Genomic DNA, 16,132 nt, shown 5'->3' with positions numbered 1-16,132 from the left:
CCGGGCAGCGGCCCCCCGTTGGTCAGCTCGAAGACCTGGTGTGGGTTCAGCAGCTTCCGGAAACTGCAGAGCAGGTCTCGGCCCTTGAGGCCTCCGCTCTTGGGGTTCACAAACACAAGGAGGGGGCAGCAGTCCGGGGGCAGCTTCGCGTGCTGGGGACGGGCCCGAGTTACCACCTCGCTGCTGCGCCACCCTCAGCCCCCCAGCCTGAGCCCACCCAGAGCGGCCCCTCCCAGGACAGGCCCCGGGAGACACACAGCATCCCAGCTCGTCCTGACCTCTAGGGACCTGGAGGCAGAGGGGGCAGCGGCCACCAGGGCTCTGGCTCACAGGCCGAGGCCCAGCTGCTGACCCGTCCCTGAGACCTCGCCCACCACCTCGTCCAGGCCGCACAGCCAGGCCGGCCCCCGGCCCCCGGCCCCCAGAGCCTCCCAGGAGCCCAGGTCACAGGGAGGCCGCACACCTCCCTCAGGGTCAGGACACCCCGCCCAGGGGACAGCGGGCAGGAGCCGAGCCCCCACAGGGAGGTGGCCACTGGCAGAGACGTACAGCGGCACTGACAGCCCAGGACAGGGCTGCCTGCAGCTCCCTTCTCCGCTCACCGGGCACCGGCCAGCTCTGCCCAGGGCTGGTGGGCACCCTGTCCTGAGCAGGGGGAGGGCAGCAGGCACCTGAGGCATCACCCACTCGGTCACACTCAGGTCACAGCTGTCATTCTGCTGCCCTGGGACCCTCAGGGGCTGGGCGGCTGCTGACTCCTGGAGACCCCGCACCCTGCCCTGACCCACGTTGTGCCCATGGTGGAGCCCACCCTCGTCCCATCCCGGGCTGGCGCCTGGCACCCCTCCTCTGGCAGCGCTGGGTCTGCAGGACGCTTTCTGGTTAGAGAGTGCCACCTGCTGGCCGAGATGGCCAAGGGCACAGGCAGGGGCCAGGCCCAGAGACCCAGGGAGGCGCGGGCCTGTGGGAAGTCTCTGGGTCCGCAGGGGCCCTCACGTGTGTGAGTCAGGCGTACGGGGCAGATGCCCAAGCGATAGATTAGACCGGTAGAGCAGCCCGGCCCCCAGGCCCGGCCCCACTCACCAGCACGTCCGGCAGCACCAGGGCGGTCAGCAGCCGGCCGTGCACCGCGGTGTCCCTCACCAGCATGTACAGCCGCTCGGCCTCGGCGAAGCAGGCCACCTCCAGCACCACAGCCCCTGTGGCAGGTGGCTGTGAGCGCGGCCACCTGGGGCCCGGAGGTGCAGGCCCACACCCGGGAGCCTCCCGGCGGCCAGGAGGCGGTGCCGGAGGTGAGGGGCCTCCCGGGGCGCAGGACGGACACCTCCACCTCCCCCCTCTCCGCCCGGCCCACTTCCTTTCTGGGCACAGGACGTTTCCCGCGACAGGGACGCGGGTCCGGGGACAGGAGGCAGTGTTCCGGCCTCGTCACGGTTTAGCAAAGCGTGACCCCGAGGGCCAGGGGACCAAACACACGCCCTCACCCGTGGCTCCCGTGGCCTACTGACCACAGGAGCGGCTTCCGGCCTGCCGACGGGCGGGGCACTCACCTTGGGAGGAGTACACGTGGCTCAGGGTCACCAGCTCCGCTGCAAAGACGGGCGAGTCAGAGGGCAGAGGCCACGCCAGCCCAGCCCCGCGTGCAGGGGAACGGCCCACCACGTGGCAGAGCCAGCGGCCCCAGGAAGGGCCCCCCCAACTCCAGGCACAGCTCCCCCATTCCCCCCGCTTCCCGGTCCCAGAGCCTAGAGCAGAGACTGGGCCCCGGGAGGCTCAGAGCCCCTCAAAGGAGGCGTCAGATCTGAGCCCCAAGGGGGAGACCCCGGGTGGGGAAGGCTGTGGCAGCCACGGGGGAGGGGGAGGAAGCTGGCCCCACCGAGCAGCCCAGAGTCTGTCTCGGGGCCCCCTCTGCTCCCCGGTGGCTCAGCCCAGGCCAGCCCCGGCGGTCACACCTTTGGTGGCCACAGCCTCGTCCAGCAGGCTTCCGTACTCCTGGAGGGACAGGCCGGGGGGCAGGCCCCCGACGAACAGGGAGACTCGGGGGACCTCCGCCTTGCGCTCAGCCACGTAGAAGCGCGTCTGGCTCATCTGCCGCAGGGACGTCTGGGGGAGGGGCGCAGGGCGGGTTGAGCACAGCGCAGGCAGCACCCCACTCCCGGCCCGGCCCGGCCACCCCACCGGGACAGGGGCCTGGGGAGGAGGGGAGAGGAGAGGACGAAGACACAGGCTCCCACTGCAGGCCCCTGGGGGACTCGGGGGCTGTGGCCCGAAACCCCGCCTTCTGTTGGGCAGCAGACGTGCGTGCGGGCCTGGGAGGAGGCCTGGCCGGTCACTGCCCTCTCTCTGGGGACCAGTGGCTCCGGGCCACACTCACACCGACCTGCCGGATGTCCCGAAGCCGGTCAAGCACAGGTTCCTCCTCCGCCAGCACCGTCCGCTGCACTGCGGGGGGAGCACGCCGTCAGCCGGCTCCGAGCGCCCAGCGACAGCCGCCCGACCCGGCCCGGCCCTCACCTTGCCTGCTGCCCATGAGCACCTCCTCCAGCTGGAAGCTCTCGGGACCCTCGGCCTGTGGGCAGTCAGGTGTCAGGCCTGGACCAGCCCCACCCCCAGGACACGGGGCACCCCCACGGGCGCACCCCCACGGGGCGGGCACCGGGCAGTACCTGGCGCCCCAGCAGCGGGAGGACCTCCTGCACCACGGACCGCGCCGAGCTCTCCGGGGTCACGCGAATGGACACGTAGGCCACGCCCACCCTGCAGGGGACATGCTCGGAGCTGGGGCCACACAGCCCAGCCCCCCACCCCCTCCTCCCCCGCACGCAGACTCCGTGCCCCAGCCTGGGCCTCACTTGAGCCAAGCAGGGTAGATCTTCAGGACGTCCTGGGTTCGAGGGAGGGCGCGGATGACCCAGGCCTCAGGGGCGGCCTCTCGGGCCCGGGGGCCCCTGCCGCCTTCCTCCTCCGGAGTCCTGCCGCTCTCCGCCTTCCCTGCAGCCCCCGCGCAGCCGGCCTGGGGCGGCCAGGGCAGCGCCTGCAGCTCGAAGCCCCGGGGGTCCTCGGTGAGGTGGTAGGCCCGCAGCGCGGCCTCCTGGGGGCAGACCGTTGATTTTTAGAGAGCGTGGACGCGTGGACGGGAGAGGGAGAGGGAGAGAAACGCGGATGAGAGACACGTGGACTGGCTGCCTCCTCCCGCAAACACCCCGAGTGGGGCGGGCCCCAAGCCTGCAACCCAGGTACATGCCCTGGATGGGAATCGAACCCAGGACCCTTCGATCCCAGGACGGACGCTCCAGCCACTGGGCCACACGGGCCAGGGCCGGGCCTCTTACCAGCACCTCCTCGCTGCGGGCCGGTCGGGGCACGCTGACCACCAGGAAGCGGTTCCGATGCACCGCGTCGCTGCCGTCGAAGATCCTCAGGGCCTGCTTGTCTGGCGGAGGAGGCGGGGTGAGCCCTGGCCGGGCGGGAGCGGGGGGCTGGCGGGCGGGAGCGGGGGGCGCGGGGCACCTACTGGACTCCGGCGCCGGCACCTCCCTGCCCGGGCCCGCGGGGTCGCCGCCGTCCTCGCTGTCGCCGGCGTCTGCGGGCGCACAGGGCCTCACTCGGGGTCCAGCCCGCGGTCCCCGCCCCGCCCGCACCACTCACCGGGCTCGGGGCAGGCGCGCTCGGAGATGCGGAAGAGCTGCGGCTTGCTGAAGCTGCGGGACAGCAGGCGCACGCACGCGGGGGGCAGCACCAGGCTCCGCAGCTGCCCGAACGTGCACTCGGGGGCGAGCGCCGAGGAGCAGGCCGTGTGCACCTGGGGGGCCGCACCGTGAGCAGGGGCCTCTGGGGGGAGGGGTCTCCGCGGGGGGAGGGGGCCTCTGGGGGGGAGGGGTCTCCGGGGGAAAGGGGGCCTCTGCGGGGGGAGGGGCCTCTGAGGGGGAGGGGGCCTCCGCGGGGGAGGGGGCCTCTGGGGGGAGGGGCCTCCGCGGGGGAGGGGGCCTCTGGGGGGGAGGGGACCTCTGGGGGGGGAGGGGGCCTCTGCGGGGGAGGGGGCCTCTGTGGGGGAGGGGGCCTCTGTGGGGGAGGGGGCCTCTGGGGGGGAGGGGACCTCTGGGGGGGGAGGGGGCCTCTAGGGGGGGGTCTGCGCGGGGGAGGGGCCTCTGCGGGGGAGGGGCCTCTGCGGGGGAGGGGGCCTCCGGGGGGGAGGGGGCCTCCGGGGGGGAGGGGGCCTCGGGGGGGAGGGGGCCTCTGGGGGGAGGGGGTCTCCGCGGGGGGAGGGGGCCGCACCGTGAGCAGGGGCCTCTGGGGGGGAGGGGGCCTCTGGGGGGGAGGAGTCTCCGTGGGGGGAGGGCCTCTGGGGGGAGGGGCCTCTGGGGGGGAGGGGGCCTCTGGGGGGAGGGGTCTCCGTGGGGGGAGGGCCTCTGGGGGGAGGGGCCTCCGCGGGGGAGGGGGTCTCTGCGGGGGAGGGGGCCTCCGCGGGGAGTTGGGGCGCCTCTGCTGGGGGCCGGCCCAGGCTTTCCTCTGCGACCCCGCAGGGCCCATGCGGACTGAGGGCTCCCACCACAGGGAGCCCCGCCCCCACCACCAAGGGGCCCCGCCCCCCACGGAGCCCCGCCTCCACCACCAAGGGGCCCCGCCCCCACCACAGGGAGCCCCGCCCTCACCACACAGAGCCCCGCCTCCACCACAGGGAACCCGCCTCTACGTACAAGGGGATCCCCATTGCAAAAGATCCGGGTCTCCAATGAACGAAGAAACTCCCTGGCCCCGCCCACCTGGACGTGGCACCCCTCCAGCGGGTCCACCCCGCCTGCACCCTCCTCCTCCCGGGTTCCCCCCGTCCACCCCCCTGTGCCCCGTGCCCGCCCTCCAGCCCCCCTCTGCCCCGGGTTCCCCCCCTCCAGTCCCTCTCCCCTCTCTGCCCCGGGTTCCCCCGCCCTCCGGACCCCCTCCAGCCCCATCGCCCCCCTCCAGCCCCCCTCTGCCCCGGGTTCCCCCCTCCAGCCCCCCTCTGCCCCGGGTTCCCCCGCCTTCCGGACCCCCTCCAGCCCCATCGCCCCCCTCCAGTCCCCCTCCACCCCAGGTTCCCCCCCTCCAGCCCCCCTCCGCCCCGGGTTCCCCCCCTCCAGCCCCCCTCCGCCCCGGGTTCCCCCCCTCCAGCCCCCCTCCGCCCTGGGTTCCCCCCTCCAGCCCCCTCCGCCCCGGGTTCCCCCCCTCCAGCCCCCCTCCGCCCCGGGTTCCCCCCCTCCAGCCCCCCTCCACCCCGGGTTCCCCCCCTCCAGCCCCCCTCCGCCCCGGGTTCCCCCCTCCAGCCCCCCTCTGTCCCGGGTTCCCCCCCTCCAGTCCCCCTCCCCTCTCTGCCCCGGGTTCCCCCCCTCTAGTCCCTCTCCCCTCTCTGCCCAGGGTTCCCCCGCCCTCCGGACCCCCTCCAGCCCCATCGCCCCCCTCCAGCCCCCCTCCGCCCCGGGTTCCCCCCTCCAGCTCCCCTCTGCCCCGGGTTCCCCCTCCAGCCCCCCTCCACCGCGGTCCCCCCTCCAGCCCCCCTCCGCCCCGGGTTCCCCCCTCCAGCCCCCCTCCGCCCCGGGTTCCCCCCTCCAGCCCCCCTCTGCCCCGGGTCCCCCCGCCCTCTGGACCCCCTCCACCGCGGTCCCCCCTCCAGCCCCCTCTGCCCCGGGTTCCCCCCCTCCAGCCCCGCTCTGCCCCCCGGGTTCCCCCCTCCAGCCCCCCTCCGCCCCAGGTTCCCCCCTCCAGCCCCGCTCTGCCCCCCGGGTTCCCCCCTCCAGCCCCCCTCCGCCCCAGGTTCCCCCCCTCCAGCCCTCCTCCGCCCTGGGTTCCCCCCCTGGGTTCCCCCCCTCCAGCCCCGCTCTGCCCCCCGGGTTCCTCCCTCCAGCCCCCTCTGCCCCGGGTTCCCCCCCTCCAGCCCCGCTCTGCCCCCCGGGTTCCCCCCCTCCAGCCCCCCTCCGCCCCGGGTTCCCCCGCCCTCCGGACCCCCTCCACCCCGGGTTCCCCCCTCCAGCCCCCCTCTGCCCTGGGTTCTCCCCCTCCCGCCCCCCTCCGCCCCGGGTTCCCCCCTCCAGCCCCCTCTGCCCCGGGTTCCCCCCCTCCAGCCCAGCTCTGCCCCCCGGGTTCCCACCTTCAGCCCCGCTCTGCCCCCCGGGTTCCCCCCTCCAGCCCTCCTCCGCCCTGGGTTCCCCCCTCCAGCCCCCCTCCGCCCCAGGTTCCCCCCCTCCAGCCCTCCTCCGCCCTGGGTTCCCCCCTCCAGCCCCGCTCTGCCCCCCGGGTTCCCCCCTCCAGCCCTCCTCCGCCCTGGGTTCCCCCCTCCAGCCCCGCTCTGCCCCCCGGGTTCCCCCCTCCAGCCCCCTCTGCCCCGGGTTCCCCCGCCCTCCGGACCCCCTCCGCCCCGTCCCCCCTCCAGCCGCCCGGCCCACCTGGACGCCGCACCACTCGCAGCGCAGACCGGACAGCACCTCGGAGGAGCCGCACGCCTTCCGGCACACCTCGCAGCGCGCCGCCGAGGGCAGGTTCCCCTCCCGCCAGTGGTGCTGGTGCATGTCCTGCGGGGGAAGGTGGGGGGTCAGGGGCTCCCCGCGCCCCGCCCCCTCCGCCCCGGCCCCGCCCGCCGGGCGCTCACGTGGTCGCGGTGCCCGTCCCGGTGGCACTGGCGGCAGTCGCTGCAGGCGAAGGGCACACAGGCCGGGTGGACGTGCAGCTCACACACTGCGGGGCGGGCGGGGTTAGGGCCTCTCCGCTCGGCCCGGCCCGGCCCGCCCCGCTGAGGGCACGCCTCCTGGGCCTGGGGCCGGGCCGGGCCACCCCCTCTCCAAACCAGACCCTCCACCTGCAGCCTCAGCGGCCTGCACCTCCCGGGAGCTCCAGCACCCGAACCTCCCACAGGCCCCTCCGCCCGCCCCAGGCCGCCGGGCAGCGGTACCTTCGCAGCGCAGCGCGGGCGCCTCCAGGCTCCGGCGGCACACGCCGCAGAACTTGCGCTTGTAGAGCCCGCGGGGTCCAAAGCAGTGGGCCACAGGGACCTGGGGGGACACAGCCTCAGCCCCAGCTGGGCCCCTGAACACGCAGCCCCCCCCTCCACACCCCAGAGAGACTCACCGCCCACCCTGCCTGGCCCCCGCAGGCCCCCTCCACACCCCAGAGACCCACCGCCCACCCTGCCTGGCCCCCGCAGGCCCCCTCCACACCCCAGAGACCCACCGCCCACCCTGCCTGGCCCCCACAGCCCATTCTCCTGCACGCTCTCCCCAGGGGCTGTGAGGGGTCTGCAGGGAAGCCTCCCCCACCCTCCCCACTCCCAGGGCAGGCCCCACTGCGACCTCAGGAAGCCCCCACTGCCGGGGCCACCCTGCTGGTCCTTCCCTGCCCAGCCGCTGCCCGGGGCCGGCACTGACCGCTCCCTAGTGGTGCACTGGGGCAACCAGAGGAACCCCATGGAGGAGGGCCCACCAGCCGGCAGGAGCCACTGGGACTCGGAGAACACAGGCGAGCACAGAGGGCAGTGAGGAGGACCATCCCAGCCCCGGGGCTGGCCCGCAGAGCCCTCACGCCCCGCCCCTCCCACCCCGCTGCCCGCCGCCCGGGATCCATACGCACCCGGACCAGGCTGGGCGCCACGCTGGTGCACGGGGTCTTCACCTGCCTCACGCACTTCTCATGGGACATGAAGTTGCAGGCTGTGGGGACAAAGCCGTGTGCTGCCCAGGAGACCAGAGACCACGGCGTGGCCTGCAGATGGGGGGCCTCAGCCAGCGGCACCCATGTTCTGCAGGGCAGAGTGCCCGTCACAGTGGATGCCCTCGGCCCTGGCCAATGAGCCAATTCCTGCCTGGGCAAGTCTGTGCAGTCCTGCCCCATCCCACTATGGGGGTGTGGTCCCCGCCATCTCCCCCACCCCATACTCTCCCACTCCCCAAGGTCATGGGGGAGAGGGAAGCCATAGGAACAGACCACCCTCCCAGAAGCACAGACGGACACCTTGATCCTCACCCTACCCCACACCCCTTGTCCTGAGAGCCCAGATTGGGGGACAGGGGACTGTGGCTGACCATCCTGGGTGACATTTCTGGGACCTCAAGAGTGGGCCTCCTCCCACATGCAGGCTCAGCTCTGCTCCCTGCTCTGCAAGGGCAGGCAGGCAGGTGGAGGGGAACCCTACAGGCGGGACCCGCCAGACTGGCTGGGAAAGGGACGCATTCCCTCACAGTGTTCACCCAGGCACCCCTCCACCCGTGTGTGCCTGCGGAGACCACACCAGGCACCCCCCCTGTGTGTGCCTGCGGAGACCACACCAGGCACCCCCCCACCCCGTGTGTACCTGCCGAGACCACACCAGGCACCCCCCCTGTGTGTGCCTGCCGAGACCACAGCCAGGCACCCCCCAACCCCATCTGTACCTGTGGAGACCACACCAGGCACCCCCCGTGTGTGCCTGCGGAGACCACACCAGGCACCCCCCCACCCCATGTGTACCTGCCGAGACCACACCAGGCACCCCCCCTGTGTGTGCCTGCCGAGACCACACCAGGCACCCCCCAACCCCGTGGGTGCCTGCCGAGACCACAGCCAGGCACCCCCCAACCCCGTGGGTGCCTGTGGAGACCATACCAGGCACCCCACCCTGTGTGTGCCTGCGGAGACCACAGGCAGGCACCCCCCAACCCCGTGGGTGCCTGGCCCCGAGGCCAGAACCACTGAGGCCCGTTGGACAGCTGGCCTGGGAGGCTGCCCGTGCCCGTCCAGAGGGGTGGGCAGCCCAGAGGCTAACGGCAGTGAGCACCCAGGCTGTGCTGTGCTCCCAAGGCCCCCTCCCCCAATCCTGGACAGGCCCGGCGAGACCACGGTTCAGCGTGGGATGGACCCCAAGGGGAACAGGAGCGGGGACCTCAAGAAGAGGGCCTGTGAGGATGGGGCCTGGTGGGGGGTTCTGGGGCCCGGGGAGGGGCAGGTGAAGGAAGACTGCCGCCCAGCCTCCCGGCAGCCCCAGTCCACCCATTCCCGGAGGGAGGCAGACAAGCTTCGGACGGGAGCAGCCCGAGGCCTGGCTTCACAGAAAATTCCAGAAGCAGCTGGGCTCAGGTGAGAGGTGTGGAGACACAGGGCCGAGCAGGGAGCCCCCACCAGCTTCCCCTCCCGGCTCCGACCCGCTCGGCCACAGAGGGCAGTGCTGTGAGCAGGCAGTGCGCAGCTTCCTGCTCTGGCCCCGGAGATAGCGCCCATCACCCCACCCACAGGTCCCGGTGCTCCTGGCGGGGGCGGGGGGGGGGGGGCGTCCTCCCGCATCCCGGTCAGGCCTCTGCTCCACAGAGCCATGTTTCTGATATGACAGAGAAGGCAGGGGTCCACACAGGCCCCGTGCCAGCCTGCCTGTCCACCTTGGGCAGCCCGGGGCGGGGAAGGTCAGGACAGCCATGCCACGCACCCTGGCAGAAGGACCTACAGACCCCTGCCCAGTGCCCTCTGTCCCAGAACCAAGGCCTGGCTCCCTGTCCCCACGTGGCTGAGGGAGGGGGCAGGACTGGAAGCACCCCCACACACAGCTGCCCAGGAGCCAGAGGAGGGCGGGCCGGTGGCCCAGACGCTTGGCAGCTGGACGGGAGCCCTGTCGGGACACGCCGCAGGTGGGACAGCAGCCTGGGGAGGGCTGTGCGAAGCCGAACCCGAAGCCGGGCAGCAGGCAGCAGGCAGCCCAGGGCGGAGGGCCCAGCAGAGCCCAGGAGCCGGAGCCAGACAGCCCGGCGTTAGGAGTGGGCTGCTCGGTGCTGGCCTGGCTCCCAGTGGCTGCACCTGCCCCCCCCCCGTCCTGCCCCAGGCGGGGCCCCACTCTCCCCCATTGAGTCCGGACCCAGGTGAGGACCCGCAGGGAGTCCTGGCGGAGGGACGCAGGCACGGACGCCCCAAACCCTAGCGCTGTCTTCACCGCCTCCCGGGGCGGTCTGGCCCGCACGTTCCTGCCCCGCGGTGAGCAGGGCGCGGGGCGCCGGGCCGGGGGCGCGGGGGCGGGGGCGCAGGACCGGGGGCGCGGGGCGGGCGCGCGGGGAAGCCGCCCTCCCGGGGCTGCGGGCGGCGGGCGGCGAGGGGTCGGGCGCTCACCGTCGCACAGGAAGCCGGCCAGCCCCCAGATGAAGTCGGAGCAGAGGTGGCAGAAGGTGGGCTTGGTGAGCATCACCTTCCGGAAGGAGTGGCCCAGCGCCGCGGCGCCCGGCCACCTGGCGCCGGCCCGCTCGGGCCCCGACCCCGGCCCGGCCCCCGACCCCGGCCCCGGCCCCGGCCCCGGCTCCGACCGCGCGCGGCCTCCCCGGCCCAGGTCGGGGCTGGAGGCCGGGCTGCCCGCGCGCGGCGAGCCGCCGCCCAGCCAGGCGCGGGCCCCGGACTCGGCCGCCATCTCCGAGCCGGGCGGCGCAGACCCGCGCTGCGGGCCGGGGAGGCCGTGGTCCCGGCGGCGCCCCCGCGGTCCCGTCCGCCAGGCTTCCGACTGCGCCCGCCGCCTCTGCGCAGGCGCGCACTCCGGGACCGAGTCTGTCCGGCGGCGGGCGGGGCAGGATGCGGGGCGGAGCGGGGTGCGGCCAGGGGGCGGGGCCCGCGGGGCTAGGCTGGGGCGGGGCTGACGCGGAAGTGAGCGCTGAGAGGGCAGGGCCGAGGTGACAGGGGCGGGGCCTAGGGGAGCAGGGCCTATCGGGGAGGGCCTGGGGGCGTTGCTCCGGGCGGGAGGCGGGCCTGCGGAGCTAGGGTCCTAGCAGGGTCGCACCGCGCCGCGTGGGGCTGTCTGGCGAGCAGGACGGCGCGCGCCTCGCCCGCCCACGCGGTCTCCCCACATCCACGCGAGGTTCGGCACCTGCGGCGTCCCGGAGCGCGTCTGCGCAGACGGGCTCCTCGCACGGTGCCCGGTCCCGCCTGTGACTCCCGGTGGCGCAGGGCGCCCCCGGAAAGGAAGAGGGCGACGGCAACGGCCCTGGGCTGGCGGGCCCCCTGACCGCAGCTCCCCCGGCGCCCGGCCCCGTCCTCGCCGCAAACCGGGGCTGATGCCTCACCAGCGTCCGCCGGGGCCAGGCTGCTGCCGCCGCTGCCGCCACGCCCGCGGGCGGGTGGCCCGGCCGGCAGTGGTCCCACCCGCAAGCCCCGCCGCTGGGCATCGGCTCTGCGGAGGGGCAGCCCGCCAAGCCCACCGCCTGGGCTTGTGGCCTGGAGCTGTGACCTCATGGGGCAATGACGCTCCAGCCTGGAGACACACTATTCAGGGCAATGATACTTTTAAATATATATACATACATATATATATATATATATATATATATATATATATACATATATATATATATATATAATTGATTTTTTTTACAGAGAGGGAGGGAGAGGGATAGAGAGTTAGAAACATCAATGAGAAACATTGATCAGCTGCCTCCTGCACACCCCCCACTGGGGATGTACCCGCAACCAAGGTCCATGCCCTTCACCAGAATCGAATCTGGGACCCTTCAGTCCCAAGGCCAAAGGTCTATCCACTGAGCCAAACCGGTTAGGGAGCAATGATACTTTTTAACTGAATTTTGTCTCGTCTCTTTTTACCCTGATTTTGCGATATCTTTTTCCAGGGAGCAAAGAGAAGGCATCTAGTCCCTGTGGCACAGGAGGCAGGGGGGCAAACGGGGGTGGCTGTTCACAGACACATCACCCCTCTGATCCCAGCCTGGTCACCCGGCTGTTTATCTGGCCAACCAGCACTTCCTGTGAGGCCACAGCCCGTGACCCTCGCCCGGCAGCCAGTCTGACTGCCCCGCAGTTAGCTGCCCTGGGTGTTCCGGGCGCTGTTCCTGCTGGGGTGTCTAGTGCTGACCTCGCTATCCGAGAAGGGACTGCAGGTGACACAGAGGACACACTCAGCTAACCCAGCCACTGTTCCCTCAGCTCCACTCCCCTCAGCCAGGTCCCAGAGGCACCCGCCTCCCCAGCACCACCCCAGCAAGGGAAGGGCGTGGCAGGGGGTGGGGTGGAGGTGAGATGGTGGAGACCTCAGGGGCACAGATCTCAGTTTGGCGATTTTTACAAAAAGAGGTGGCCCTTCGGGAGTCCACGTCACTGTGCGGCCTGCTGTGTCCCTGGGGTGCCCGGGACCACCCTGTCTTTGGGCCCTGACAGTGGAGCCGGGTCTAGGACAGCACCTGCCTCTGTGTGTGTCCGGGATGGGGGGGTGGGGGAGGACCAAGTCCCTAGAGGCCAGCTGCCCGGCTGGTCCTCCACTGCGGAAGCAGCAGCACAGCCTCTGTGTCCCAGAACTTAACCTATGAACCAGGAAGTCATAGCCTCTGTGTCCCAGAACTTTCCCCGAGCCCCGGCTGCTGGCACGGCTCAGGGTTGACCTATGAACCAGGAAGTCATTGTTCGATTCCCAGTCAGAGGACAGGCCCAGGTTGTTAGATGTTTCTAGCACTCTCTCCCTCCATTCCTCTCTGAAGTCAATATATGAGGCCCAGTGCATGAATCCGTGCATGGGTGGGGTCCGGCCAGCCTGGCCAGGGGGAGGGGACATGGACGATTGGCTGGCCTGCCTGCTGGTTGAACTCCTGGTCAAGGGGACAATTTGCATATTAGCCTTTTATTATATAGGCTATACACTGAGTGGCCAGATTATTATGCGTTCAGAGATTATAATAATCTGGCCACTCAGAGTGTGTGTGTGTATATGTATGTGTGTGTGTGTATATATATATATATATATATATATACACACACAGAGAGAGAGAGAGAGAGAGAGAGAGAGAGAGAGAGAGAGGATAAAATGTGTTACTTAAAATAAAATAAAAAATAGCCGAAACCGGTTTGGCTCAGCGGTAGAGCGTTGGTCTGCAACTGAAGGGTCCCAGGTTCGATTCCGGTCAAGGGCATGTACCTTGGTTGCGGGCACATCCCCAGTAGGAGGTGTGCAAGAGGCAGCTGGTCGATGTTTCTCTCTCATTGACGTTTCTAGCTCTCTATCTCTCTCCCTTCCTCTCTGTAAGAAAAATCAATAAAATATACTTTAAAAATAAAATAAAATAAAATAAAATAAAATAAAATAAAATAAAATAAAATAAAATGTATTCCCAGTATATGTTCCCAGCAGATGTGGTAAGGTGACAGAGAGAGGCAACTGCCTTTGAAGGAACAACTTACCACTTAGACATCCCAGGAGAAGGGATAACTGGGCCATGCAGGGCCACACAGGGAAGCCCCAGTGTGGGCTGGGAGGCAGATTCAGGGGCCCTGAGTCCTGGTCTGATTGGGGCGCTCACAGGAGGGAGAGGGCCCGGGGTCCTGGTCTGATTGGGGCGCTCACAGGAGGGAGAGGGCCTGGGGTCCTGGTCTGATTGGGGCGCTCACAGGAGGCAGATTCAGGGGCCCGGAGTCCTGGTCTGATTGGGGCGCTCACAGGAGGCAGATTCAGGGGCCCGGAGTCCTGGTCTGATTGGGGCGCTCACAGGAGGGAGAGGGCCCGGGGTCCTGGTCTGATTGGGGCGCTCACAGGAGGCAGATTCAGGGGCCCGGAGTCCTGGTCTGATTGGGGCGCTCACAGGAGGGAGAGGGCCCGGGGTCCTGGTCTGATTGGGGCGCTCACAGGAGGCAGATTCAGGGGCCCTGAGTCCTGGTCTGATTGGGGCGCTCACAGGAGGGAGAGGGCCCGGGGTCCTGGTCTGATTGGGGCGCTCACAGGAGGCAGATTCAGGGGCCCGGAGTCCTGGTCTGATTGGGGCGCTCACAGAGGCAGAGGGCCCGGGGTCCTGGTCTGATTGGGGCGCTCACAGGAGGCAGAGGGCCCGGGGTCCTGGTCTGATTGGGGCGCTCACAGAGGCAGAGGGCCCGGGGTCCTGGTCTGATTGGGGCGCTCACAGGAGGCAGAGGGCCCGGGGTCCTGGTCTGATTGGGGCGCTCACAGAGGCAGAGGGCCCGGGGTCCTGGTCTGATTGGGGAGCTCACAGGAGGGAGATTCAGGGGCCCGGGGTCCTGGTCTGATTGGGGCGCTCACAGGAGGGAGAGGGCCCGGGGTCCTGGTCTGATTGGGGCGCTCACAGGAGGCAGATTCAGGGGCCCGGAGTCCTGGTCTGATTGGGGCGCTCACAGGAGGGAGAGGGCCCGGGGTCCTGGTCTGATTGGGGCGCTCACAGGAGGCAGATTCAGGGGCCCTGAGTCCTGGTCTGATTGGGGCGCTCACAGGAGGGAGAGGGCCCGGGGTCCTGGTCTGATTGGGGCGCTCACAGGAGGCAGAGTCAGGGGCCCGGAGTCCTGGTCTGATTGGGGCGCTCACAGAGGCAGAGGGCCCGGGGTCCTGGTCTGATTGGGGCGCTCACAGGAGGCAGAGGGCCCGGGGTCCTGGTCTGATTGGGGCGCTCACAGAGGCAGAGGGCCCGGGGTCCTGGTCTGATTGGGGCGCTCACAGGAGGCAGAGGGCCCGGGGTCCTGGTCTGATTGGGGCGCTCACAGAGGCAGAGGGCCCGGGGTCCTGGTCTGATTGGGGAGCTCACAGGAGGGAGATTCAGGGGCCCGGGGTCCTGGTCTGATTGGGGCGCTCACAGGAGGGAGAGGGCCCGGGGTCCTGGTCTGATTGGGGCGCTCACAGGAGGCAGATTCAGGGGCCCGGAGTCCTGGTCTGATTGGGGCGCTCACAGAGGCAGAGGGCCCGGGGTCCTGGTCTGATTGGGGCGCTCACAGGAGGGAGAGGGTGAGTTCAGGGTGGCACTGTGGGGACAGACTCGGCGCCGGGCGCAGGGTGGGCAGGCCCTCCTGTCGGGGGCCTGGCGTGGTGTCTGAGGTGCGATGGTGAACTGGTGGGTGCGGGCTCTGGATGGACTGACTTGTAATCAGAGGCGTCCACCGGGCGGCTTAGCCGGCTCCAGGGACTGGAAGCCATGGGGTTGGGGCAGTCTGTCCAGAACCAAGGCCCCAGGTGTCCGGAATACAGAGCACAAGCAGATCCAGTAGACAGAATCGGGCGGGCAGACGGCGGGGGGAGGAGGGATCGCTTTTGCCTGTCTGGAGAGGCAAGCCAGGCTCTGCTCAAGGAAAAAGACAGTGGGTGTTTTGTTGAAGAGAAGAAAGAAGGGGAAAACCTGGTGCTGCCGTGGACGGGGCCCTGCCCGGGAGAGGGCTGCCCAGGCCCGGCCCTGCCTGGCTCCCTCGCCTCCTTTCAGCCAGAGAGAGAAATGACCTCGCCTTCCCAGGAGCAGGGGGAATAATGCCCAGCCCTCCCTCCCACCCCCTGTGGCCCTGCCTCCTGTCCCCAGGCCTGTGGGCACCAGCGTCTCCCTTTATGACAATCATTTCCGGGCGGCTGTCTTACCTTACTGATGAAGACAAATCCTGGGTCCACATTTCAGAACCATCTGCAAATCTCTCTTTTAAAAAACTTAAAAGAAAAATTTCTTTAATGATTTCAGAGAGGAAGGAGAGAGACAGAGAGAGAGAGAGAGAGAGAGAGAGAGAGGGAGGAAGGAAGGAAGAGAGGAGAAAGAGAGAAACATCAATGATGAGAATTGTTGTGGAGCAAACGCCAGTCAACCACTGGAGTCCAGTCCAAATTAAAATTTAGGGAGCCTTTATTTTATTTTATTTTAAAATATATTTTATTGATTTTTTTTTACAGAGAGGAAAGGAGAGGTGTAGAGAGCTAGAAACATCGATGAGAGAGAAACATCTACCAACTGCCTCCTGCACACCCTCCACTGGGGATGTGCCTGCAACCCACGCACATGCCCTTGACCAGAATCGAACCTGGGACCCTTCAGTCCGCAGGCTGACGCTCTATCCACTGACACACTGGTTTTGGCGAGGGACCAGTTTTATTATTTATTTATTTATTTATTTTTTAAATATATTTTATTGATTTTTTTACAGAGAGGAAGAGAGAGATAGAGAGTTAGAAACATCGATGAGAGAGAATCATCAATCAGCTGCCTCTTGCACACCCCCTACTGGGGATGTGCCTGCAACCAAGGTACATGCCCTTGACCAGAATTGAATCCGGAACCTTTCAGTCCGCAGGCTGACACTCTATCCACTGAGCCAAACCAGTTCCGGCGAGGGACCACTTTTAAGCACATTAACCACATCCTGTTTTGGCAGAACAAGTAACCCAAGACAAAACAGGTTTTCTTTTTTCTTTTTT

At 68.8% G+C, this 16,132-nt stretch overlaps 1 protein-coding gene across 3 annotated transcripts in view; it reads right to left on the bottom strand.

Annotated features, from left to right (window-relative positions):
- Positions 1-10,482, bottom strand: part of LOC118707128 (cyclin-G-associated kinase) — a 59,004-nt gene extending 48,522 nt beyond the window's left edge. Inside the window, exons 1-16 of one of the 3 annotated variants that reach the window (XM_036417045.2) lie at positions 10,090-10,481; positions 7,594-7,673; positions 6,920-7,019; positions 6,620-6,705; positions 6,417-6,542; positions 3,649-3,802; positions 3,515-3,583; positions 3,333-3,433; positions 2,853-3,091; positions 2,667-2,757; positions 2,515-2,569; positions 2,381-2,442; positions 1,953-2,103; positions 1,551-1,589; positions 1,084-1,199; positions 1-152 (exon numbers count right to left, since the gene is read on the bottom strand). In XM_036417045.2, coding sequence (XP_036272938.1) covers positions 1-152; positions 1,084-1,199; positions 1,551-1,589; positions 1,953-2,103; positions 2,381-2,442; positions 2,515-2,569; positions 2,667-2,757; positions 2,853-3,091; positions 3,333-3,433; positions 3,515-3,583; positions 3,649-3,802; positions 6,417-6,542; positions 6,620-6,705; positions 6,920-7,019; positions 7,594-7,673; positions 10,090-10,381 — 1,913 coding nt within the window. In that variant the 5' untranslated portion in view covers positions 10,382-10,481. Of the gene's footprint in view, positions 153-1,083; positions 1,200-1,550; positions 1,590-1,952; positions 2,104-2,380; positions 2,443-2,514; positions 2,570-2,666; positions 2,758-2,852; positions 3,092-3,332; positions 3,434-3,514; positions 3,584-3,648; positions 3,803-5,499; positions 5,521-6,416; positions 6,543-6,619; positions 6,706-6,919; positions 7,020-7,593; positions 7,674-10,089 lie in introns of all 3 variants that reach the window. The other 2 variants (XM_045573975.1, XM_036417046.2) reach the window with 2 other exon arrangements.
- Positions 10,483-16,132: the final 5,650 nt, after the last annotated feature.

The sequence above is a fragment of the Pipistrellus kuhlii genome, unplaced genomic scaffold, assembly GCF_014108245.1.
Source record: "Pipistrellus kuhlii isolate mPipKuh1 unplaced genomic scaffold, mPipKuh1.p scaffold_m20_p_58, whole genome shotgun sequence".
Classification (NCBI taxonomy): Eukaryota; Metazoa; Chordata; class Mammalia; order Chiroptera; family Vespertilionidae; genus Pipistrellus; species Pipistrellus kuhlii.
This window is presented reverse-complemented; position numbering and strand designations above follow the sequence as displayed.